The sequence below is a fragment of the Gymnoscopelus microlampas genome, assembly GCF_963454915.1.
Source record: "Gymnoscopelus microlampas genome assembly, chromosome: 5".
NCBI lineage: Eukaryota > Metazoa > Chordata > Actinopteri > Myctophiformes > Myctophidae > Gymnoscopelus > Gymnoscopelus microlampas.
The window spans coordinates 31,539,145-31,565,605 of record NC_139942.1 but is presented as its reverse complement, the minus strand read 5'-3'; the positions used below and the strand labels follow the sequence as shown (position 1 = coordinate 31,565,605).

The 26,461-nt window shown below is 40.4% G+C and overlaps 3 protein-coding genes across 3 annotated transcripts; 1 reads left to right on the top strand and 2 right to left on the bottom strand.

The window, feature by feature from the left end:
- The first annotated feature begins 6,340 nt into the window (after positions 1–6,340).
- On the top strand, positions 6,341–10,105 carry elovl1a (ELOVL fatty acid elongase 1a). The gene is made up of 8 exons (XM_084058250.1): positions 6,341–6,654; positions 7,425–7,519; positions 7,645–7,835; positions 8,002–8,082; positions 8,336–8,392; positions 8,528–8,633; positions 9,176–9,315; positions 9,463–10,105. Exons 2-8 carry the CDS (start codon positions 7,459–7,461, stop codon positions 9,769–9,771), a joined length of 945 nt encoding a protein of 314 aa, XP_083914376.1. The 5' UTR covers positions 6,341–6,654; positions 7,425–7,458; the 3' UTR covers positions 9,772–10,105.
- A 740-nt stretch (positions 10,106–10,845) lies between these two features.
- On the bottom strand, positions 10,846–17,012 carry cdc20 (cell division cycle 20 homolog). The gene is made up of 11 exons (XM_084057221.1): positions 16,929–17,012; positions 15,575–15,790; positions 14,846–14,988; positions 14,664–14,760; positions 14,454–14,579; positions 13,972–14,168; positions 13,774–13,868; positions 13,404–13,626; positions 12,747–12,872; positions 12,217–12,334; positions 10,846–11,586 (listed from the first exon to the last, which is right to left on the bottom strand). The coding sequence occupies exons 2-11, from the start codon at positions 15,783–15,785 to the stop codon at positions 11,405–11,407; spliced, it is 1,518 nt and encodes a 505-aa protein (XP_083913347.1). The 5' UTR covers positions 15,786–15,790; positions 16,929–17,012; the 3' UTR covers positions 10,846–11,404.
- A 1,298-nt stretch (positions 17,013–18,310) lies between these two features.
- LOC311045640 (uncharacterized protein) lies at positions 18,311–23,256 on the bottom strand. The gene is made up of 6 exons (XM_084057595.1): positions 23,060–23,256; positions 22,773–22,967; positions 21,478–21,738; positions 20,652–20,750; positions 20,327–20,347; positions 18,311–19,711 (listed from the first exon to the last, which is right to left on the bottom strand). Exons 1-6 carry the CDS (start codon positions 23,115–23,117, stop codon positions 19,626–19,628), a joined length of 720 nt encoding a protein of 239 aa, XP_083913721.1. The 5' UTR covers positions 23,118–23,256; the 3' UTR covers positions 18,311–19,625.
- Positions 23,257–26,461: the final 3,205 nt, after the last annotated feature.

Sequence of the window (26,461 nt, the reverse complement as noted above, 5' to 3'; positions counted from 1 at the left end):
CATAGGAATAGCATATCCATGGCAACAGAGCGAGGAGGGTAAGTGGGATTAACACTAGCAAATAGGGTAACAAATGAACTTATGTTGTGAAAAGATGTATTTTCCTGTTCCAGAAGAGAAGCTGTTCCATTTTCCCCTGGTGCTAAATGCCTAAATTAAATATGAATGGCTTTAATTACACAAGCTTGCTCTACGTCCAATTAATTACTTGGGGGCAGGGTTCTTTTAAGATAAGATGAAGAAGCAGCCACACACACTCGTAGCTCCGATGCAAAAATGTATTTATCAAATTATTAAAATCAACATTTAGAACCATGACCAATCATGGGAAAACATAGCTGAAATCTTCATGGGTAAAGACAGCTGAAGATAATAACATTAATTCTTGGTCTGATGAATGGTGTTTCTACAGGTTTCTATGTGCTAACATAGAGTTGTACAGGAGTAGTCCATGCTGGTACACAGTAACACGTAAACCCAGAATTGTTATGTTACGTTCAACTGCATTTACCTTCCAGCATGTCTGCGCTATAGCAAGGCTGCTGCGAAAAACGAGTATCGCCAGCCTGTTGTGAGAGAAACCCTGCCGCTGTCAGGCGGAGGAGCTAGGCTGTTTCAATCATTCATGCTGAGCTCTGTCAGCTCACAGCCTTCTTCCCTGTGTTGGAATGTGTAGATAAAGGGGACATACGTACCCTCTGTGGTTGAACACTGTAAAGCCTTCTGTCTGTGTAGATAAGTTTCTATGCTTGAGCATTCAATGTCTGTGATCTTTCTTCACTTTTTCCTGCACATCAACTTTTTATTAGGGCAGCGATTATGTTTTCACCACTGTGAGTCTGTCTGTCACTGTGAGCAGCTAATATCGGGCAAGCGTGAAACTGGGACTCCCAGTAGGCCAATAAAGAACCTCCACTCCAATGTTTTCAAATCAGCACCCACCTGCTTTGCATAACATTAGGTGTTAACCTATCTTCACATAGCCTACACGCAACACACAGAGAAGTGTGTTGTGATGCAGTGATCCTAATGACAACAAAGAGTGACAGATTTTTTCAAAGCAATTGTGTTGTTATATTTAACTAAAACTAGTAAGACTAAAACTAAAAGGAAATAAATGATTTCAGGTGTTGACTTGTCATGCTTGACTTGCTGCCTATCTCAAATTCTATAAATCACTCTTTGAAAAAACGTAAAAAGAGTCTACGGGCACGGTCACACCAAACTATGGCTGCCGGCTGATGAACTGTTTTTTTTTTGCAGCCAGCACATTCTAAGAAACGAAGTAGCTTGCAGCACATTCTGTCCCAATAACCAGTGTAGTGATGCACCTGTCACTCACTTTCAGGACCCTCCCCGTAGCCCACAGTTGCTCAATTGCGAGCACCAGGTCGCTTCCTGAGTCTTGGGACGGTCTGCCTTCGACTCACACAATTGGACAGAGGTGGAAAAGCAGAACCTGTCTCGAGCATTTATCTGCTTCAAATAGACAAGGTGTATAGAACGCAGGTGTGCGTGACACACAGAAAGATGCACAGGACCATCAAACCACGCCATTCCCATTGAAAAGCTTTGGCAGAATCCACGTAGAATGAAAGTGCGGTGTGACCCGTACCCTAACTAAATAAAAACTAAACTAAATTCCTAACTAAAACTCTTTATTTCCCTCATGTTCTGACGACTGACACAGCCCGGGGCAGGTAACCAGGCCTAGAGATCTGTGCTTCGAGGAGCACCCGTTTCTAGTTTAGTTTAGATGTGGACCATGTGGTCATAGGGTCAGTCATGTGAATGGGGACCAGAATTCCTTGCGATATAAGATAAGATAAGATAAGATAAGATAAGATAAGATAAGATAAGATAAGATAAGATAAGCCGGCTTCACCGTAGGGAAATCAAGGTGTCATAGCATGAAACACAGGAGAAGTAGGCCTACAGGTAACGGAACCAAACCAAGATAAATAAAAAATAAAATGAAATAATAAAAATGCCCCTGTCCATACATAGATTATGAAAATGGATATGCAGCATCTACATAATCGCCTAACTAACCAAACTGGAGGAGGCCATCCCAGATAACAGGTTTGTAGAGCACACAAGTTAGTGCTAATCATGAGGATGCAAATGATGCATTTAGGTGCTTTAAGGTTTTTTAAATGAAAATTAAATGGAAGCTACCTGAAGCTAGTAGCCTAGGCCTATAGTTAGTTGTTATTCTGCCAGGTTAATATAATATAGGCCTATTGTCTTGTGCTCTTGGAATGCAGAGGACTTGAAAAATCATGACCATACACAGAATACACAGGACCTCAATGGAAACAAGCCCTGGGCTTATTGGGATATCCTTATAGCATTCTTTTAAATCTGTGCCACCATGCCTTTTTTTGCAAACTGTTAATAAAGTATTCAATCAATCAATCAAAACCACATGGCAAACAGCAGCACCTAGTGGTCAGAGAAGGTGTCGCGTGCAGTGGTGTAAAGTAATTAAGTACATGCACTCAAGTAGCCTACTGTACTTAAGTAAAATGTTGAGGTATTTTCACTTTACTGGAGTATTTCCCATTTTCAGTACTTTTACTTCTACTCCACTACATCTCAGAGGCAAATATTGTAGGCTACTTTTACTATAACTATTTGAACTTCAGTTACTTTGAAGATTTTGATTATTATTACAAAACATACATAGCCACTTCAACCCTACATTTCAGCCATTTGAAAATAGCCAAAGCTTGTAGATCTGTTATTTTCAAAAGATTTTTATACATTTTATACTTTTGAAAACTTGTGAAGTGGGACATTCTGCATAATGAGTATTTTCTACTTTTGGTACGTTGATACCAATACTTTTGCACTTTTACTCAAGTCAGTTTTGAATTCCGGACTTTTACTTGTAACGGAGTATTTCTACAAGCAGTATTGATACTTTTACTTAAGTAAAACAAATGTGAGTACTTTTTCCACCACTGGTGGAATGAGAGACGCACCTTCACAAACTCCATGCTGATTAGCAGAGAGTAGCTTCCCCACTGACTCCACACCATAGCTCCACACACTGTTCATTCTGCAGCCACAAACAAACTCACGTCCGTGTCAAAGCGGCCCCAGATCGCTGTTGAGTGAAGATTTAGCATTTTGTTGTGCTCTGCAAAACAGCTGTTCGAACTTCTAGGTGAGTGTTTGTCAGAGCCACACACGCATCGTTTGATGAACCCACGTGGGTCAACATGTAACACAGCCTATATTTGGTGGCCTGGCCTGGGAAGAGTTTTATTCGGCATAAAACTTGTATTTTTCATTCCCTGTATTTAGAAATGGATATAGCCTATAATACAAACGGTATTGTACCCACAAAAGACTGCAAAAATATGTGTAGGCCTATACCTACAGAATGAAGACAAAACATAATACGAAAACCTGACAGCAAACAATCAACCGTGGCAGGTTAGGCCTAGAATTCGTTTTTTTTTTCCTTTGTTTTTCTTTTGTGTAGTCAGTCATGTCTAAAAATAACAAGGCAATGAAATGAATGCTTTAACATGAGTAAGCAAAGTAACAATGTGTCCTTTAATTGGCATGACTCAAATCAACTGAAGTAAAGGTCAGTTGGCCTACACCACTGATGTTCATGGATTGTGTCAAACTTTAGGTTTTGTGGTTGCATGCAAGTAGGTCTACTTTGCCCATGAATTCAGTTTCACAAACTTTGGCTTAGTCCTCAAAATCATAGTGTGCATTTAGTGCCTATGGAGGTCTTGGGATGAAGCCCCATTACCCCATAGGCTTGAGCTCATTTTAATTAGCTCTGGTGTCTGACAGACAGATGACAGTAACAAGTGCTGAGGCATTAACCAACAATTCCAACAATGTTCAAATGTTGTGACCCTCACTGAAAGAATGAATGTATGAGCCTTGAAAACCAAGGCTAGGCAACCTGAACAATTACGTAATGATCACAGGGTGAAAGACGTAAATATACACATCTTTTATTTCAGTGGTTCTCAACCTGTGGGTTTGATTTTGGGGGGTCCCCAGATGGCAGTTAAGGACTTTTAGAAAGAGGTAAAACGCCTCTTGTTGCAAGCTTGTACATCTGCTATTGTCACAATATTTATCTGTGGAACCGATCCAAACTAAATTGAATGCCTCAATTCCTACAATTCCAAGTGCTTGTCAGGGTGGGGGTCCTCAGTTTGAATATGATTATTTTGGGGGGTCACAGCCTGAAAAGGTTGAGAACCACTGCTTTATTTAACCTCATTCATTGCAAATTCCTTTCAGTTACTTCCTCCAGAGACCTCTACCATGTTTCACTGATTGAGGGCAAATGGCAAGTCTCGTGGATCCTCTCTATTCTCTCACAGCGCTGTTGAGCAATGAGCTGTGCTAGTCTCCGAGCACCGTATGAATGTAATGCTCTTTGTCTCTGTGCAGTGAATTCTGCCATTTGGGCAAAACTGAGAGCTAACCAAACATAAATACGGTCACAAGATCCACCAAAACAGCCGTCGTCTTGTAGCATAATGTCATCTGTGACAAACAAGTGACGCTCTGGACAGCATTGAATGTACAAACAATGGCCACTACTTTTTCCTTCATGGCATTGGAATGTCATGACAGCAGCAGCAGTCATAACTTTAATGAAAAACAGCAGTAGAAGTAGTATGTATGATACAATACTAGTGTTTTGTAATTTAGTACAAGTTTTCCTTGATAGATAGTAGTTATTGCTTTGAAACAGCTTGGTTTTACTGTGGAGTCTTCATGGGACATACCGTACATGACACCCACATTGTGTATAGGGTTAGGGTGACAAATTGTGTCACTCTGCCCTTGCAGAAACCACTTACTGTATTGTACGTGTTGGCTCACTTGGGGATTCAATAACCAAAACCTTTATACATGCTAATGAGCTTAGTTTATACAATCATTTTGGTTGCCTGAAGACACTGCAATTGGGAATCACACCTGACGTTCTTGTAGTCACTGGATGCCTGAGGCCACCTAGCTTCAAGGACATTAAATCATCTTAAATGTGCAAGGCTAACTACATGTATAGATCAGTGACAAGCTACTCCTTTGACAGCTGCATTTACGCAAATTTGTCTTTGATATATCTTAACAATCTGCCTCTAATCCCCTCTCAACTAAAAAATAGAAATGAGAATGTATGTGTTAGTCAATGTTACGATTTTCTTTTAGAATGTCCTCATGTCTGGGAATTTCCTTAAAGAGACTATATGAATGACGGCATTGCCATTAGCCGATGACGAGCGGAGATGCAGCCAGTGCCTGGGGGTTGTGTTGTCTATGCCCTAATATGGTGATTGCATCACTATACAGAGGACCACTCAATACACTGCCAGAACAGCAGATTGATTATATTGGTACGGAAGAGAACTAAGAAGACTCTGAAGAACTCCTAAGATTCTAGGACTTTATTAGACTTAACTCAAGTAAAATCCTCTAGTCTATGTGCTACAAATGTCTTAAGCAGTGTGTCACCTGACTTGTTTCCGGTCCTTTCATGTGTCTCCGTCACCCACTCACCCCACCCCACCCTCCCTCCCTGTGCCTGAATTCTTCTCGTTCCAGCCAGCCTTTCATTCCAAAGTATGGGTTAGTGAGTTAGTTTCAAGACCCATCAGGGCCACACACACCCATCTCTCATCGGTTGGGGAACAGGTAGAACCAGAGCCACAGGAGAGCGAGGCAACATGGGCGTTACCGGGGCAGCCCTTAGCCTGGCCTCTATATGCATCTCGGAGAGTGAGCACCTTAAGAGACAGGAAGGGATGGGTAACATTCAAAATTGCCTCATGTTGCCTTATACGAGAATTCACCTTTAGCCCAAATTCTGTTCAGACTTCTGTGTTATCGCCTTTAGATCGATACCTGCAGGGAAGGAGGATAGTGTGGCAAAGCCTCATACACCTCTAATGAAGCCAGAGAAGTATTAGTTTTGAACTTCAGGTGGACTTGACCTACAGTACCTCTCATGAAATGGCAATGCCAACAGTAATCACAATAATATATTGTGTTTTTGCACCTTTCCAGATTTCAATGATTGTTAACAGAAGGAAGGGAGCAAAGTAAAATGCAAACAAAACAATGACAATAAAAGAAACATAAAACAATTAACCAGATAGATATTTACGCAATAATGGTCTGGCCCTATGCATGGCTACTCATTGATACTAGTTCCCTGCCCTTTCAATGACCATTAGTGAAACAGGCCAATTACGTATGAGCAAAGTGTGCAGAAGAAGGTGGAGCTTAGGGCTGAAATAGGGTGTGGTCCTGAAACTAGCAAGGCGTTGTCTGTAATGTGTCCCTGGTTTTAAATTGAGTCGAATGCTTCCAATCCCATGCTGTCATAATTCGCCTGAATCGCCTCCTACACTTGTTCATCTTTCATTCCCTCTCTCATACTCATGTGTTCCAGGTTCTTCGTGGTTATCATTTGGATCAGGATTTCAGTAAGGATTTGAGAACAACCGGAAACTACAGCCCAAGGACTACAATTATTTATTTATATCCATAATTCTCACTGTACTGTGTTGGCACACTGTGAGCACTAGTGCTGCCTACGTGAGTTTTTCAACTGTTATCGCCATCAGATTAACAAGAGGGCTTTGGACTTGAACTCAGCAGGTGAGTGCCTTGCTAATGCAACAGCAAAAGATACATTAGGTGTTTCAGTGATGCCACCAGCTCATCCACAGTACTGTTGTAACAGTTTTTCACACTAGGGTATGTTTCTCATACTGCATTGTGGTCAGACTTGTGTATTTTGTATCAGCTTTCTTATCATAGTTGGCAGGGAAACATTCACATTTGTGGGTGTTTTTGTTTGCTGTGTGTATATAACATTTTTATTTAGAATGAATCGGCTACTTTCTTGTGAGCTGACATGCCGGGCTAATGTAGGTTGTCTAACCATATAGGCTTGCCCCTCTGCCTCACCTGCTCAACTTGCTCTGTTAGTCAATGAAAGTGCCTCATTGTTGGAGTGGCACCACTCTGACGATTCTTTTCTATTTTTTTTACATGAGGCAATTGGCACTGCCTTGGTACTATAATTTGACTAACTGTTAGTAAAGTACTGTATAAGTTATTGGTCTATTCTTATTGAATACGTTTTTGTAAATCACAAAGTCTTAAGTAAATCACAACTTGTACTGTACAGGTTTCCCTATTTATTATTACCAACTATTTGGTGTATGGGGGCAGCGTGAGCCGTTTGATGAGCCTCCACAGCTGTCTCGTGTTTGTTCAGTCAGTGTGCGAGCAGCTGGACAGGTCGCTCTGTTACTGTACTCACCTGTCTATACCCCCCCCCATACCCCCCCCCCCCCAGTTAGCTCAGCCTCTTCTCCGGGGCGACATTGAGAATCTGACTGCTTGTCTTTCGTGTATTTCAGGGATCTGTAGTCCACGTAAACGGAGGCAGTCAACATGCTGCGGGAAGTTGTATCAAATGCTTTAGAATTTCATGACTATGTCCTGAAAAGAACTGGTGAGTGTCTTACTCTTCTTGTGTTATTCATTTATACATATTTAGTCATTACTATCACATGATATCTCATGTAACCGTTGCTGCTGGTATGCTCACATATTGATGTGTGTTACCTTTGTCTTCAGATGACAGGGTGAAAACCTATCCTCTGATGCAGAGCCCCATAGAGATGACCACCATCCTGTTGGCCTATGTGTTTTTTTCTGTGTATGTTGGGCCTCGCTTTATGGCCAACCGCAAGCCCTTTCGTCTCAACACGGCCATGATTGTCTATAATTTTTCTATGGTTGCACTGAATGCCTACATAGTGTATGAGGTGAGCATGATTTCATTTTTTTGCATTTTCTGTAACGTTTTATCACTTACTAACATTCCCTTGAACAATTATATTTGACCATATATATATATATGTGTGTGTGTGTGTGTGTGTGTGTGTGTGTGTGTGTGTGTGTGTGTGTGTGTGTGTGTGTTTTGCTAATCAGTTCTTGATATCGGGATGGGGCACCACCTATACCTGGAGATGTGACCTTATTGACACCTCTACCACTCCAGATGCTCTAAGGGTAAGCTAACACTTCCTGTACCATCAACCTCCCCATAGTTGGGAGACTTGATAAAGAATCTCAGGATTGATTCCCTTCACTGTGCCCATTGTGGCCCAAAAGGCAAAACTGTGTTGATTTTGTCAATCTGAAGTTTTGTTAAAATGTAAGCTTTCATTTAAAACTAATGAAACGACCTATTCAACAAAAAAGTTGAGTTCTTTTAACATAACAGTTATTGTTGCCTGACTGATCTTTGTCATTCCTTACCCAGATGGTTCGAGCGTGTTATGTTTTTTATTTTTCAAAATACATTGAGCTCCTTGACACAGTAAGTATGTTTTCTGTTTGTGTCAAATCATATATTGCATTAATTTTCCACACTTTTCACTTTAGATGTAATATTTCATTGATATAGATTATAAACTAGTGAAAGTAACCTGAGCTTTCTAACTTTTTATTCTAGGTATTCTTCGTGGCGAGAAAGAAACAAAGCCAAATCACATTTCTCCATGTGTTCCACCACTCCTTCATGCCCTGGACCTGGTGGTGGGGTATCACTTTGACCCCTGGTAAGCTTCACACAATATTATGTATAATGTCATGCAACACAAACATAGTGAAAACTGGAGATTGTTTTTTAGCTTTAGCAGTTTTGATAGCATCACATTTTCATGCATCGACATTGTGTGAAATGACACACTGACAAAAGAGTGAAAAGTAGCGACAGCTTGAAATGGAAAATATTTTCCTTCAGTTTCCTTCAGTAACATTTGCGGCAATCCTTTTTGTACATGATCATAAACTAGAAATGTCCAATGATTTCTAGTCTGCAATTTGTAAACATTGATTTTATTGTCTGGTTAACCTTAACCTGTAACCTTATATTTTGTTTTATAATTTATTTATTTTTCACCCAAAGGTTAATAATTTATTTGGGGCGTTGTACTGATCATTCCCACCATGTTTTCATAAAGATCCACCCATCTTTTCTTGAGTTATTTTACTCACTCACTCGATTACAATACTATGCCAAACATGTAGGGGGAGAATCTGTAAAGGCTGTGAAAATGGGTCTTTTTTTATAAATGGGCGTTTTTCCTTCTGTCACCAGCAAGTGGAATGGGCTCCTTCCACGCCATGGTGAATGCAACGGTCCATGTAATCATGTACACATACTATGGATTGTCTGCTGCAGGACCTCGATTCCAGAAGTACTTGTGGTGGAAGAAGTACATGACGGCAATCCAGCTGGTATGTCCCTTTTGTCTATTTCTGCATCAATTTTAAGTTGCAGAAATTAGCAGCATAGTTGATTGTACCATCATAGCTCAAAGCTGAATTACAAATGTAGTTTTATTCATACCATTCCTGTTCTACACTATCCTATTCCCTTCCTAGACACAGTTTATTCTGGTCTCTCTTCACATCAGCCAGTACTACTTCATGGAGAAGTGTGACTACCAAGTTCCTGCGTGGATCGCCCTCATCTGGATATATGGAACCTTCTTTTTCCTCCTCTTCTCTCACTTCTGGGTACAGGCCTATATAAAGGGAAACCGCCTTCCTGTCAACATGGAGGACAAGTCCAAGCAGAATGGTTTACCCCGCCAAGTTGAAGTGATGTCCAATGGTAAGCAGCAGGAGAATGGGACAGCACACCACTCCACTAATGGCAAAGTCATCCTTGGCAAAGTGAAGGAAGTCTAACCTGTCACAGGAGGAGCGAGAAATGACTGTCGAGAGAGCCTCATTGAACTGTACAAACCTTTTTTTTTTCATACACGTATTTATGCCTCGTTTTTGGATATGAATGGCATAAATTATTTAACAAATTGACACGGTGTTGTTCAAATGGTTAACTGAGGCACAGATTATTAGTTCGGTTGTCACGAATGGTATTCACAAGATCAACACAGGAGTTTGGCGTTGCGACCCTTGGGAGCATAATAAAATGTACATTGAAAAGACTGGCATCTGTAAATAACCTGTACACAATTAATGTTAAACGGTTCTTATTTATCTTGAAATAAAAATGTTTTAGATAAATGTTGACTTGGTTGATTAATACACAATGTAAACAGAAATCGTAATGAACTGGTAATTTTCAGAAAGGTTCAGTGAATCCATGGAGCCTGCCATTATCAAGCACTGCTGTTGTGCATGTACTAAACTAAAGGCTGCTAACTTTAGAATGCTCTTCCACAAGTCTTGAGAGCTGCATCATGTTTAAGAACGCTACTTCCCTGTTTTTAATCTCACTATGTAAATCTGAGAGGGGCTTAAATCTGCTCCTTTCCTACACCAAATCACTAATCCACAAGCTTGGTATACTGTGTTCAATAGAACTATCTGCAATTAGTCTCCATACCATTCAGAAATGAATACCCTGGTCAGGTCAGCTACTGATGACAATGTCAAGTTATTTGAAGCAGATACACAGTATAATTATATACATCTTTATTGTAGTAGAGACATATTGCAATTTACAGATGATTGGGAAACAAACCTGCAATTGTTACCATACATTACTTTCACGCCATTTAATACCTGGAGACATGGCTTGAGCCATTTATTGATTGCATGCTGTGCACCACAAAAACGAGAATTATATTAAATGCCCACACTAAACATTTGTGCCATGAATTTCCTAACAAATTAGGCAGGCCTTGGAAATGCGTAAAACACTGCAAAAAACCTGACTGGGTAGTTGTCATAACCACTTCTGATTGAAATTCTAAAATTACAGTTTATGCATGAGAAACAGCAACTCTGAATGCAAAATGTAAAGAAAAAAAAGAGAAACTTTATTTTAGCGTAATTAAAAACTGTACACAATTGAATAAAATCCTTAAGGGATATTTCACTTTCAAACATGTTTGGGTCATTAACGTCTACTCGGACTTTTGTGACCACCCCGGACAGTTTAAGTGACTTTATTCAGTATTTACATATTCATTTTAGGACACAAACACAGTCTATATCAGTCAGTCTAGTCACAATAGATTAATCCAAAATGTGACTCATACTGCCCTCCTAATATACGTTTTAGATTTCTCCTTTTGCAAAAATAAATGAAAGAAAACAAGGCCCCCCTCACGCATTAAAGGACAATGACAGTCACCAGAACCAAGGACGGGTTTTTGATGAATGGATCATTATATATATTTAAAAAAAGGGGTCGTATAGGGGGGCATGTTTGATAAAATGGATATCAAAATACTGAATCAAGCAACCAACTGTCTGGGCTGGGGTGCTCACAAAAGCCTGAGTAGACGTTACAATTACCCTAAACATGTTTGAAAGTGAAATATCCCTTTAAACCTCAACTTCATCTTAACCATTATCTGATGGTGTGGTGACTAATGACACCAGATGTAGATTTGGTAACTCTGTCCTTGGCCTTCTTCCTAACCGGGTCCAACTCAAAGCACTTCCAGAGGCGTACGGTCTCATCTCCGGCGACAGAAGCAACAGCGGAGCAGTCTGGGTTAGGAATCAAGTTCAGAACTCTGTCCTCGTGGCCTAAAAACAAGAGAATTACATCTGAGACTACAACATTGACAATACCGATTTGGAAATTTGTGCAGTGTAGGTTTCCATTGACCATTTGATACTGCACATATTGATACTGCACATATTCCAGCAGAGTCTCTGCTGGGTGAAAACATTGTGGGCCAAATTTTCGCCGGTGCCTTACCAACTACCCCCAAGCTTCTTTGCCATTTTCTATTTTTAAAAACATTTTCAAATAGCCATCTACAAGCTCACAACGTGTCGATGTAGATCGGCTAGTTGAACTTTTTGAAAATATTTTTAAAAACAGTAAAAATGGCAAAGAAGTTTAGGGATAATGTGTAAGGCACCGGCAAAAATAGGGCCCTGTATGCCCAAAACAGTTCAGGAAAGGGAAAAAAACATGCGTTCCAATGGATAATTAGACAAGCTCTAATATAACAGACCACTTTATTCTCAAAAACGATGTACAAGCTCAGCACATTGTGATACATTGGAAGAACTTGTGTCTCCATATTTCTCTGATCTACCAGCTAACAAACAGCAACAATGTTACTTTAATTATAACTGCAATCCATGGGTAGTGTGCTCAACAATTCCACCCACTAATGTGACAATTTACTGAAGTTCATAACTTACCATTGAGTTCCACGACTTTAGAAAATGATGGGTACTTCCAGATGACAACGTTGTTGTGAGCATATCCATGGCCAGACACAAGCTCTTTGTAATTTGGTGCAAACACCAGGGAAGATATCTGAAAAGGCAGAGTCATCATTCAGCTAGACTATAGACTCTATAGAGGAAAGCCACAGCTGTAGCAGCCACACAGTGTGCATCATAGTTTAGTTACTATCAATCTCAATATAACTACAATAGTTACTATCAATCTCAATATAACTACAATAGTTTCAGACAGAAATGGGGAATTACGAGAGCTGCAAGTCTCTTGAGTCATCTAGTCAAAAGTGCTCCGTGTTACAGTTTGTAGTTTTATGCAAACAGCAGACAGTAAGTTTTTTCTGGTCAAGCTCCAAATTATTTTAATTTGTTTTGAAATCTCCAGTTGGAAAGCCATAAGCCTCCAAGTTGGCTTGCAAAAAGAGTTCAACCGAGTCATTAGAGTACATTAGACTTGCAGCATCGAAGAAGCAGGAGTGTGCCATTACCTGGGATTGAGTGTCAAGAGAACTGATGCAGGAGCCACTATTGACATTCCAGACGCGGATGCATCTGTCGCTGGTACCACCTCCAGACGCAAGGATGTTTGACTGCCATGGGCACCAGGCTAAAGCCTAAGGGAGAAATTTTACATTACAAAACCACTGAATTTCCATGATCATGTGCCTGCATGGGATTCCTTGAACTGATAAGCCATTTCAAAGCCTAGCAGTATACAAGGAATCCCTGAGGACCAAGGATGAAGCAAAATGCATTGGTTCCTCAAAAGAATTAAGGCGCTGCATTAGATTTTGTTTTTATTAAAACAAACGTCATTAGAGCTCTGTATTCAGATAGTCATATATAGGCTTGTTTGCCAACAGGGGTCTCCGTCTCTCCAACTCTTTAAAATTCTCAGGTGGGTCACCACTCAGGAGAGATAACCCATTTATCAGTGTTCCAATTCCAATTTTGTCTGCTCGTTCATCCTGCATTTGTTTTCTAAAGAGCTAGAGAGAAGGGGAGACTCCTGTTCCTGAACAAACTATTACCATGGGAATATAGAGCTACTAAACTCATTTTCTTTTACAAAGAAAAATACATTTCACTTAAATCCTTTTAAAGTTCAAGGTTAAACACCTCTGGTTTTTAAAGTTTTTGCTGACCTTGACGGCTCCAGTATGTTCAGTGAAGGAGTGGAATGGTCTTTCGCCGTCCGCCACGCCAGGCCACACATGCACCATATTGTCATTGCCACCACTAGCTAGGTATCTCCCATCAGGGGACCACTTCAGGCCACATACGTCCTGGGAATGGCCGCTCAGTGAAGCGATCCGATGTGTTGCCACCCTTACATCATCGTGGTGAATGTGTCCTGATCTGGAGCCACTACAAGGAAAATTACTGAGTAAATAACCAAGCAATTTTGTGTGCTCACTCAAGAGTTGAATAATTAGCTTTCATTAGCACCATGTTCAAATAACTGCAAGGCAACCACAACTCAAGATTTAGACATTCAAATGTCAGAAAGTGTACCTGGATAACACATGCTCATTCCAACTCAAGCTTCCAACTCTGGCTGAATGGCCAGTCATGGTGCGTAAACGCTTCTCATTTGCTACATCCCACAACTAAGCAAGAAAAGTGCAGAAGGGAACAAAAGGAGAGCAGCAAATTAATGTAATGTGATCCTGAACAAGTTTAAACTATTTGTGTGTTGTATGGCATACTCACGTGAACTTTGCAGTCACTTGTGCCAACAGCTAGGAAGTGGCCTTCTTTGGTGAAAGACACAGATGAGATGTACTCCTCTGTATTCTCGGTCTTCATCAGTTGAGTGATATCTCCCGCACTGGCATTCCACAGGTAGACACTGTCGTGAAGAGCCACAGCAAGCATGTTTTGACTGCTCCAGTCAAGCAGATTCAGATCTACAAGAATTCAGGAAAAAACACTGCATGAGTATACGAGAGTATAATAAAACCAATGTGTAAACCTGAGAATTTCAGATACGGAAATGTACATAATGTGGCCAAAGGTCTGTACATCTTATAGTAATGTACCCCTCAATGCCTGCTGCATCTTGGGAGATTTACTTAAGTTAGCATAACAAAAAAGCAATTTTTGCCCCCTCAGACACATGATTTCAGGGGCATTTTTGCCTATGTGCGTTTTTGACAATGCATGTAATTGAAAATGAGGGCTAAATTTCTCACAGAAGTCATTCCTGAGATCAGGAGCATCCAAGATTCTGTCAGGAACAGAAGATATGTATCTTGTCTTTTTGGAGGAGCCTGGAGTCGAACCTTGACTGTAGAGGACTTTTAAGTTGTTCTGATAACCTGTGGAAATGGAGAAAGTATAATCACAACCTGCTTCTTGATTCTATATCCATATAAAAAGGAATGAGTAACTAACTACGTTACCTTCTGGAGCGTAAAGTGGCTTTCCTCCAAAGTGCAAGATCTTAGCCTCTTCAATGTTACAGCCATTAAGTGTGACAGACCAAGCTTTCCGGTTGTCCTTCAAAGACCACATAACCTGATTAACAAACAGTCTTTGAAAATGTATGAGCAGTAAACACAATCATGACATAAAACAAACTTACTGCCGAAGCTGTAGATTCGTTTGTGTCCATAGGCTCATTTTCCTTTGTAAGTAGGAAGCTCGCCATGTCCATCTGCTTGCCGTTTCTGGTGGGAATGAAGCGGTCACCCCCTACTTTGGATGGTGTACACTTCACATTTTTACCTAGGAACAAGGCATTGTTCAATTCACTTCTATGAAATTTGAGTAAAATCGGTTTAACTTAGCCATTTGTATGTGTGCACAAATGTAACCAAATGGAGCCTGCCTCCATCTGTTACAGTACCCCCTCTCCAGTGGTGGAAAGTAACTAAGTAAATTTACTTAAGTACTGTACTTAAGTGCAATTTTTAGGTACTTTTACTGGAGTATTTCCAATAGCTTATACTTTTACTCCACCTCAGTCAAATATTGTACTTTTACTCCACTAGAATTATTGGAAAGCTTTGGTTACTTTGTAGATTTGGTTTATTACAAAACACGCATTAACCACTTCAGACCCATTTAAACTTTGGCCATTTGAAAATAGCCGATCTACAAGGTCACAACGGCTCGCAAGCTTGTAGATCTGCCATTTTAAAAAGATTTTGATTTTAAAACTTGTAAAATGGGACAGTCTGTGTAATTGGTACTTTAAGTATATTTTGAGTCCAATACTTTTGTACTTTTACCCAAGTAAAACTTGTTTTCCACCACTGACCAAATGTGTTACAGTAGCCTCTCAGAGTTAGTTACACAGTGAGCAAGTTACCTGGAGTTTTGCTTGGTGTTTTGCTAGGCGTCTTTGACATGCTCTGCGACTTATTGCCAGATTTCCCTGGTGTAAGACTGCTGTTGCTCAGCGGAGCTGAGCCTGAGGTGGAACTGGCCTTCCTCTGCCACCTGGGCATGGGTGCGTTGGTGATGGGCATGTCCAGCTTCATGATGTTCTGAATGTCGTTCTCAAATCCAAACTGAGCCATGGCAACTGGACAAGAGATGTAGATCACAAGCCGAGATTAACACAACTTTAATTTCAGTGGTGTAAAGCAGGGGTCTTCAACAGGGGGTCAGAGCTACTATAGGGGGTCTGCCAAATCTTTATGTGATAGGATTTAGTTTTTTTTACATTAACTTGAACCTACAATTCCTTTTCTGAGGGAAACATTAGCCTATTTTCGGCAAAGAGGCTATAGGTGTAGAGGGGGAAAAGAGCAGACTAAGTAAAACAAAATGTTTTAATCTGAAACACAATTTTATACAATATAGAGTAGGGGGTCCCTGCTTCATTTCTCTCTCAGCTAGGGGGTCCTTGGGCTGAAAACGTTGAAGACCCCTGGTGTAAAGTAACTAAGTACATGTACTCCAGTACTGTGCTTAAGTGCTTTTGAGGATTTTATACTTTACTGGTTACTTTTGAGGAGTTTATACTTTAATGGTTTCCAATGTATTACTTTAACTCTACCACATCTAACAGGCAACTATTGTACTTTAACTTTAACCCTAACCAACTACAATTACTTGAAAACTTGAGTTACTTTGTAGATTTGATCATTACAATATGCATTAACCACTTCAGCCCTGTGCATACTTAGGCCATTTGAAATACTAGCAGATCTACAAGCTCACAACGTTGTGAGCTTGTAGATCTGTTCAATTTTCAAAGCATTTTTACACATTTGGAAACTTGTTTAAGGGAACATTATGCTAAATTAGTACTTTTACTAGTACTTAAGTATATTTTAATGCAAATACTTTGTACTTTCACTCAAGTCAATTTTGAAACCGGACTTTTATTTGCAACAGTATTTCTACATCGTGGATTGGTACTTTTACTTAAGTAAAAAATGTTGAGTACTTCTTCAACCACTGTTTAATTTAGCTAACATTACTTTAACCTGTTAATCGCCGGTACCGGGGATAATGGCGTCGTTACCAAGTCTTGTTATTAGCATTAGACAAAAAAGTCGGTTAGCTACATACATTGCTAACATTAAGTTAACGTTAGACGGTACTTTCTTCCAAAACATGAATTTCAATGGTGATATTCCTGTAAAAAACTAAATGTTAAATTTTCTTTCGGATGATATAATAATAGAATACATATTAATAAACCGTATATTTACCTCCGGACGAAGGATAGCTCCTGTTAGTGAGAATCAGAATGGATTTTCAAATGTTTCGCCAAGAGAAACAACGCCTGCTTTAAATGTCCCTCAGCGCTCTCCTCATTGGTCCGTTCAAACCGTTGCCACGCCAACGGGCTTGAGTATGGATGGATATGATTGGTCGAGAACAGTGTTGCCATATTTTGAGAGAGAAACAAGCCCAAAAGAAGCAACTAGGCCACATGAGCACTTTAAACCATCGGCTATTTCTACAAGCTCACAACGCGTTGCGGTGCGACGAGTTGTGAGCTTGTAGGTCTGCTATCTTCAAAAACTCTCTTGCAATAAAATGTGGAATTTTTGGAATATTCTTTTGAAACATTCTAACAACACAAATGGCACAAAACATTTTCATGAGAATATTGAGAACCACTGGTTTGCCTAAATAAGCAAGTACACATTGGAAACAAGACCCAAAAACCTCAACCCGCAACTACCACTTTTTACAAGCAACTTTTCAGAAAAAGAAGCCCAAAGTCGCTTATAACAAGCAGACATGGCAACACTGGTCGACAAACGCAAAACAAAATTCCTGAACAAACGACACCAGACAAAATCGTGCCTCCCATCCCCGGAAAGGTGGCAGACTCAATGTGTACCGCCGCCTATAGGCCATATAATGCAGTCTGACAGGAACACAGGTACACCTCTTGGAAATAACTTCCTGACACTTAAATAAATCTTTAACTAGTCCCTCAGGGCTCTGTACGAGTGTATTTTCTGTTATTGTGGGGAAAGCTTTCGCTGAAAATAGCTGCTGAAACTCGCTGTGAGCTTGTCGATCTGCTATTTTCTGTGAAAGCCTTCCCCACAAGAAGGATGCTGGGGTTTATCTCCAGCTTGCACTTGTGTTTCTATTTGAATGACCCCCGTACCCCCACCCCACAACTGTTTACGTTACATATTTACATTTTTATTGCTACTAGTGTTGATGATGTCTTGTATATTATTGTATGTCTTTAATGTCTCGATGAAGTGAATACACAGGACCACAATGGAAACAAGCCCTTAGGGGCTTTTCGTGTAATCGTACCACTGTATTATTTGCAAACTGTTAATAAAGTATTCAATCAATCAATTTAAAATCATTATAGGCTGATATGAGCATTGTTATATGAACATTTTTGGCAGTTTATTAAAGTATTGGATGAATGATGTGCCAGCAATGGTCCAGTTTCTGATCCATCGAGTAAAACTTGAAAAGGAATCCAAAACAACCCTCCGTCTGCTGTGGGAGAGAGTTTTAGTATGGACCCCATCAACCTTGGATCTTGACAACAGGTGAACAAGATAATCTTTACCAGATAAACTTAGAGGCCCGTCAATAAAAACACAAAAGATTTCATAAAAAATCTCTTTATTAATATAATTTTCAGTAACACAAAGACATATTCAAGTCAACAGGAAACAAAATGCATATCCAAAACATGAAAAATATTTGACAAAAAAAAAAAAAGAAGGTTAATATCCTAACCCAGAGGTCTTCAACTTTTTTCAGGCCAAGGACCCCTTAGCTGAGAGAGAGAGATGAAGCAGGAACCCCACTACATATTGTATAAAAGTCATAGATTTAGATAGCTTCATACACCTGTTTGACAGCACTGTCATCAGTATGCTGGATTCAAGTCAATGTGTATCTTCAGACATTTAACCACTTAAACCGTCAATACTTGGTCAACTTTACCTTTGGTCTTCTCTTTCCCTGTAGTAACTCTGAGGACCCCCTAGGGGTCCCGGACGCCCTGTTGAAGACCCCTGTCCTAACCAAATGTAAATGGGAATATTGCACTATTGACCAGTAGAAATTCAGACCAAACTGTCACTCCAGTGTTCTATAGATTCTAAAAACAAAACACTCATTTAAAAGCTAAAAAACATAAAAGCTCATGTGTGTAAGGCAATCTGTGTGGATCCAACGTTATTATTTCATAGTTTCTGCCGTTTTTTGGACAAAACATTATGGAAATTATGAATATAGGAGAATTCTGTAAAAAGAAAAAGGGGAACACATCTTGTAGATCAAGAATATTCACACCTGAAGGACTGAACTTGTATAAATATATATATATATCTCCAGCTCGGTGCGCAAAGCATTACATTGGTGTCAGAAGCGGTTGAGGACCGGTGGAGCGTGCCCTTGCGTGAGGGACATGAGGGACTCGAGAGTGAAGCGTGAGGGCGTGTGTAGCGACCCCGCAAAAGACCCGGCCGTAACTTGCTCCTCCAAGGGAGCTAGCTGTGTGTGTGTGTGTGTGTGTGTGTGTGTGTGTGTGTGTGTGTGTGTGTGTGTGTGTGTGTGTGTGTGTGTGTGTGTGTGTGTGTGTGTGTGTGTGTGTGTGTGTGTGTGTGTGTGTGTGTGTGTATATATATATATATATATATATATGTACATATATGCACATACATACATACATACATACACACACACACAATATAAATATACACTGTATATTCAAATGCACCAATGTAAAGGAGTAGACACATACTGTACAACATTCTAAAGTGCGAGAAACAAACTTGTGAAGAGGACCAAAAAGTACAATATGCTAGACGTTGCAGCAGATTGTTGAGGTTATACTCACTGACCTATTGTCAATATGGAAAATGAAATGGATACAATAAATGACGATGACATGCAAGAGCCGGGTCTTTGAATTACAAGGCCTGGTAACCATTGCCCTTTCCTTCTTGATACAGTTCTGTGATGTCCTGAGGATAGTGTATAACTGAGCCAATGACACCTGTGAGGAAAGAAATCACACACACACACACACACACACACACACACACACACACACACACACACACACACACACACACACACACACACACACACACACACACACACACACACACACACACACACACACACACACACACACACACACACACACACACACACAGAGAGTAAACTTCATTTGGCCTGCCCACAGCCTCATTGATCTGCAAGTATGAATTATTTGACTACGGTCTACGGGCACGTCTGTGTTACATTTTCTGTCATTCCTGTCACTGGGTGAAATGGCACATAGTCACTTTAACTCATAATAAAATGTGATTGAGGACAGAGTCATTCAGGAATTGCATACCCATGTGACTGACATAACCCCCCCCCCCCCTCACACACACACACACACACACACACACACACACACACACACACACACACACACACACACACACACACACACACACACACACACACACACACACACACACACACACACACAGTCACACTCACACCCTATGGTTAAATTACTGTGAGGTGGATATTTAATCTTTAATTTTCTATCAATCTTCACCCATGCCTGTTAACTAAAACGGCTAACAAAATGAGAATATGTGTTTGTGCTTACCTCCAGGGTGTCTCACTCCTCCTGGAAGCAGAAAAAAAAGATCCCATGATCATACAGAACATTTTCTCGTGAGAATGAGACTTGACTTCATGTGACCTCAAATACCACAACATGTTTATAATGAAGCATGTGTAATTATAGAGGAGAAAACTGGGTCAATAATATCATAAGCAAATAGTCCTAAAGCGAAACAGCCCAATTATTTTGAGTTAAGGATTATTTTGTATGTTTGTTGACATAACAGAACTGTCTTGGGCAGGGCTATAAATATTCAGTTTTATAGTTGCAGATGAGACAAATGCAAAGGTAAATCACATTCACTCACCTTGCTTTTTAGAGATGAGTAGGCTGACCATTATTAGCCCAATAAAAGCCAGCAGTGCCAAGATTGGTACCAAAATAGCAGTCATAGCCATCTGTGGAACTAGGACAATATTCCCAATTAATAAACATATTGTATAGAACTTTGCATACTACTAGTTTTGCAGGTCACAGTTCAGAATGTGTTGTATAACAGGTTTGTCAAATGGGCAATGCATTTTCACTGTTTAGCATATACACACACAACACCGATTGTCATGGAATATAAAACTTTAAAATAATTTGCACAATCATTTTGAAAACTGAAACCATGGACACTGTAGCCGTAGCGAATATCAGGGTATTTTACCCTCATCAATATATTGTTTAGACCTGTGACGAAATTAAGATAGGAAAATGTGAAAATGTGAATTTATGGCCAACTCCAACAAGGTTGGAGAAGGAGAGAGAGAGATGGCAGGAGCGCTACTGGTATCCCTCAAACCACCGGTGCTCATGAAAGGAAAGAATGTGCCAAAAAGGCACAAAAATCCAGGTCCAGGCACTCAGGTGGATTTGAAATTAAAAAGCCTTTATTGGGCAATGGGCTTACAGAACATTAAAAAACACCAACGCGTTTCGGCAAACGCCTTCTTCAGGGTGTTTGCTGAAGGTTGGAGAAACTTGTTTAAACTACTATTGTGTGCCCATGCTTATTCATTCCGAGACAGAGTTGTATGCATGCGTGAATGATGGATGGGTGAATCCAAAATTGCTTCCATGACTCTTTATAGGGAATATGGTGTGCAGAGTTAGACGGTAAAATGTGAAAGAATATTAGGCTATACTACCAGCTTTGTCTTCAGAAAGCCTCAACACTTCCATAAGCTTAGAGCACCCCTCCTGAAGCTGAATCCTCTCCTTTCTGGTGCGCTCTGGTTCCTGGTCCCATCGTGTTTTGAGTGGTACTGCCTGGGGTCTCTGGGCTGTCCATGTGTCTGCGGTTCGGTCCAGAATCAAGTATACCGCCCCGTCGTAGAAAAGACTGTCAGTCAAATGCACCTGTGACCCGTCCAGTTTGCATTCACGCAAACGGACAAAAGTGTGGTTGTCTGTGGAATAAGAAAAGTCTAAATCAAACTGCATATTATCCTAGGCGGTAAGTGGTAACAGGATAGGTAGGCACTAGCCCTGAAACATGACTGTCATACCATGACAGTCATGGTGCCGAGTCCCCCTGGTTTATAGCGGTGTTCGATTTTTTGACATTGCCAACTCTCACATGTACATAAACGTTCAGATTTCAAATATAAAGTGCTTACCCTGAGCCACAGATGTTACAAGGCAATCCGGACCACGATAAGTACCCATATCTCCCGTATTGTTCAATAAAAAGTATTTTAATCCCATCGCCGTTTTTCCCTTTTTTTTTTTTTATGTATCATAGTGCAAAACACATCCCAACCATTAGTGTCGCATGGTTGAAAGTATTGGAGAAAATGGCCGGCAATCGGATTAAAATGCGTTTTATTGAACAATACGGGAGATACGTGTACTTATCGCGGTCCGGGTCGCCTTGTAACATCCGTGGCTCGGGATTAAGCACTTTATATTTGAAATCTGAACGTTTAAGTACATGTGAGAGTTGGCAATGTAAAAAAAAATCGAACACCGCTATAAGCCAGGGCGACTCGGCACCATGACGCTTGTACAAGCGTCATGTGAACCATGGCTAGGTAGGCACTAGGGACATCTGGGCACCTCGATGTAAAATTGTCTATTTTGTCCAAAATGTTAAAAAATTAAATATTTGAAAATTGTCTTAAGTAAAGTATACATGATTATAACATGCTTAAACATTCGCCAATTACAAATTGCTACAAAACCTGTACATCCAGTCATTTTGGGGCATAAACAAGAAGTTGAAGGATAAAATTAAGTTTGATAATGATGTACCGTGCATGTGTTCACATCATGTATACTTTTCATTACTTAAGACCATTTTTCAAATATTTTTTTTTTTGGACAAAATAGCCAATTTTACATCAAGGTGCCCAGATGCCCGTGCACTGCACAGTCTATCCTGATATCCTTCTAGGCTATGCTATCGACTGCAGCCACAAAAGGACATGCGTTTATTGCTTACCTGATGTTGCAGTCTGATTGACTTCATCGATCACTTCAGCCTCCAGGGATCTGAGGGGAGAACCTGTCGACAACGTCTTTATGATCTCAGAGACTTCCGTGCTTCTGCTCGGTAGAAACGCTCCGTTGACAAGGACCTGATCCACGATCTCCGCCCTGCCGACCACTCCCGTGTGTTGGATCTGAATTACCGTGTCTATACAAAAGTAGGCTACAAACTTTAAAACGCGTCGTAATTAATTATTAGGGCTATAGCCTACAACAATAATACTTACAAGTTATACTTACCAATTGGAAAACCCCACGATAAGTGGCACAACAAAATGATGGTAAATGATGAATACATTTGAAGCACTTTAGTTGCAATATACGAGACAAGTTCAAAATGCACCGATCAGAACCTAATACGATTACTTTAATCCGTTTAAGTCTCCAGCGACCGTAAGAAAATACTACGCAGCCTGCAATTTCTCAATGTTTTCTTTAAATGCACATATATGCCAGGACTTGGCTTTTGATTGGTTAGTGAGTGTTGTTGGGAGGTGCCACAGTGTGTCCTGTCAGTTATTATTTTCAGTAGTAGGCCTAGCCATTGGTTGGTTGGAGACTCTGGGGACTGTCATGTTCAAGTATACTCGCTGGGGTGTTTTAAATCAGGCTTATGGAGGTGGCATAGAAGGTGCTAATAGTTTTTGTTTTGGATGGGGTTTCAGTGAGGGCCCTTTAGTGCACAACATTGGAAGGTAAAAAAAAAAGTACTGGAATAAAATCCCAGTTACAGCTGACTACCCATGTAGATCTGCCATATTTGCTATTTTTTGAAAGAAAAAAGAAAAGAAAATGTTGATGCCCCTCAAATAAATTATTTTATCTTAATATGTTCTTTTTAAATAATAGACTGAATCCATTCGTTTGATTAACTGTTGTTTTACATTTAGCCTACTTCTCCTAAACCCTTATCACCTTGTTCTGCTGGACTTCCGTTACCTATGACATCTAAATTATGACGTTAGTACTATGATGTAATTTATCTCCATATTTGGGCAAGGTTTCAGCCTGAGCCAAGATGTGTTGGTGAGCACACCGGCACATCCCAAGGAACTGTGCTGTCACCTTTCCTGTTCATGCTCTACACCTTCAACTTCTGCTTCAACTCGGCTAGATGCCAATCACAGAAGTTCTCTGACGACTCAATAATCAAGAAGGTTTATTTGTCACTTATACTCATACATGTACAAGCAGTGAAACTATCCATTGTCTCCTCTATTGACACAGTTGCATTATGGATGATAACAAGGAGGAGTACAGTGGACAGCTTTGTAGAGTGGTGCGACATGCAGCAACCACCTCCAGCTCAACATTTGAAAGACCATGAAATTGTTAGTGGATTACTACTATACTACTACTACTACTACTACTACTACTACTACTACTACTACTACTACTACTACTACAAGCAGTAGTAGTGCAACAGTCTGCTGCAGATGTTCTACAATTCTGTAGTACTGGTAGCCATGGTCCTCTTCTGTCCTGTGGCATGCTAGGGGGGTAACAAGGCATGCCTGAACAAGCTGGTGAGGAAGGCCAGTTCCATAGCGAGAGATGAACCCATACAGTCTTGAGCTGGTTGTGGAAAGGAGGATGAGGAATGAAGATGAACACTATCCAGGACCACCTGAAGAGGATAGATAGGTTTAATTTGATATATTGTATGATACACATGTATCGTAACGTCATTTCCATATGCGGTATGTTTTCCCAGACATTTGTTATGGGGTTAATTAACATACTGCCCTAAGGAGCCCTGCATTGTAATGACACACACACACACACACACACACACACACACACACACACACACACACACACACACACACACACACACACACACACACACACACACAGACACACATGTGATGTGACCACAGTTTTCTGTTGTATCTGATTCTTCAATCAGTTTACAATGATAGTGACACAAGTCATAATCCAATGATCCAATCAGTATTAGATGTTTGATTGGCCTTGTTGCCTTGTTGAGGCCGGCAATCAGCTAGCAAGCACACTGATAACACACACACACACACACACACACACACACACACACACACACACACACACACTGAATAAGCATACGCTCACATACACTGACATGCACTCCATGGAAGGCACACCCACACTTTACTGTGCTACCTATGGGTGCATGGACTGACATGCACAAGAACGCCTTTGGGTGCGTGGACTTGAGTGTAAATACACACACACACACACACACACACGCACACACGCACACACGCACGCACGCACGCAAGCACGCAGGTCAAGGTCAAGTTTATTTATCCCAAAATGGAATGCAATTTGTGTTACAGCTAGAACAAAAACACAGAAACATAAAAACATGTAACAAATATGAAGATAAACACTCACACCACACAAGATCAGTTTTTCTGATTCCTTGAATTTGGTATATTTGCACTGCCATGATTTTGCAGCACTGTACTGTAAAATACAATATAGCCAATACCATAAGATGACATTCATGTTGTGTCAGATGTTGTTGAAACTTTGACTATCACAACACCCTTTCTTTTGTTTATGTTAGTACATCCTATGCATCAGTGAATGCAGAACATCTTGTTCCTCCCAAGGGTATCAGTAGACTCGTGGTCAATTGCATGAATACCACTTTTTTTTTTTCAGGCTACTATATCTTTCTGTAAGTTTGAAAAGCCTACAAAGATAACTTGGGACTATCTGGGACAGGGAACTGTCTCTCGCCCTGTGTGTTTATGTGCATGGTACTACTGGGTACAATAGTGTTAATGTTTAGTGAAAGATTAGCTAAAGATCACTACATCAATGATTCAACACTCTTGCTGACCTACCTAAGTAGGCAGACAGAAAGTGATCCTCTAAGGGCCCCTACACATTGCCCGACATTTGGTAGAACAACAACAAAAGTTTAATTTGTTTTCATTCAACGATGGACGCTGAGCAACTTGTTTGTATGCTGTTGTGCAGCGAAAAACGAAGGAAAGCCAAGAAAAAGACAGAAAAAGCCAAGAAAAAGAAAGTCTGAATCTGAGTGTGTGGGAGGAAGGGGGGTGGCCAGCTGTTTGCTTAATGTTGTTTGCTTCATGCTTCATATGATATGCTTTCAAAAATATAAAGTCTGCACACTGGATCATGCTCCAAAGTTTAACAATTTATCGGTTCCTTTTACATCAACATTGGACGTGACGTTTCGAGCCTTGACGGCTCTTCATCAGACAGTGAAGTAAACACAAGCACCTACATCTACATGTTGTGCTGACTAGCTGGCAGGCACCCATGGGTGCCAGGCTGCCAGCAGATGAAATACATCATATGATAGTCTTGATCCAAGGCTAGCACACTGGATAATACCAGCTGACTAGCTGGCACCCATGGGCGCCAGCTGGTCAGCTGGTATTATCCAGTGTGCTAGCCTTGGATCAAGACTATCATATGATGTATTTCATCTGACTTTTGCTTTCGTATCTATCATAGTTACGAAAGCAATTAAAAACAAATTAAAAATTGGATTCTGACCTCTGCCCAGCACCTGTTTTTTAGTGAGTGGATGTGCGTGCTTTATTGATTGTTTATATGATGTGCTTTACCTTCATTATAAACATATATATATTGTGAAGCAGTGTGTGTGTGTGTGTGTGT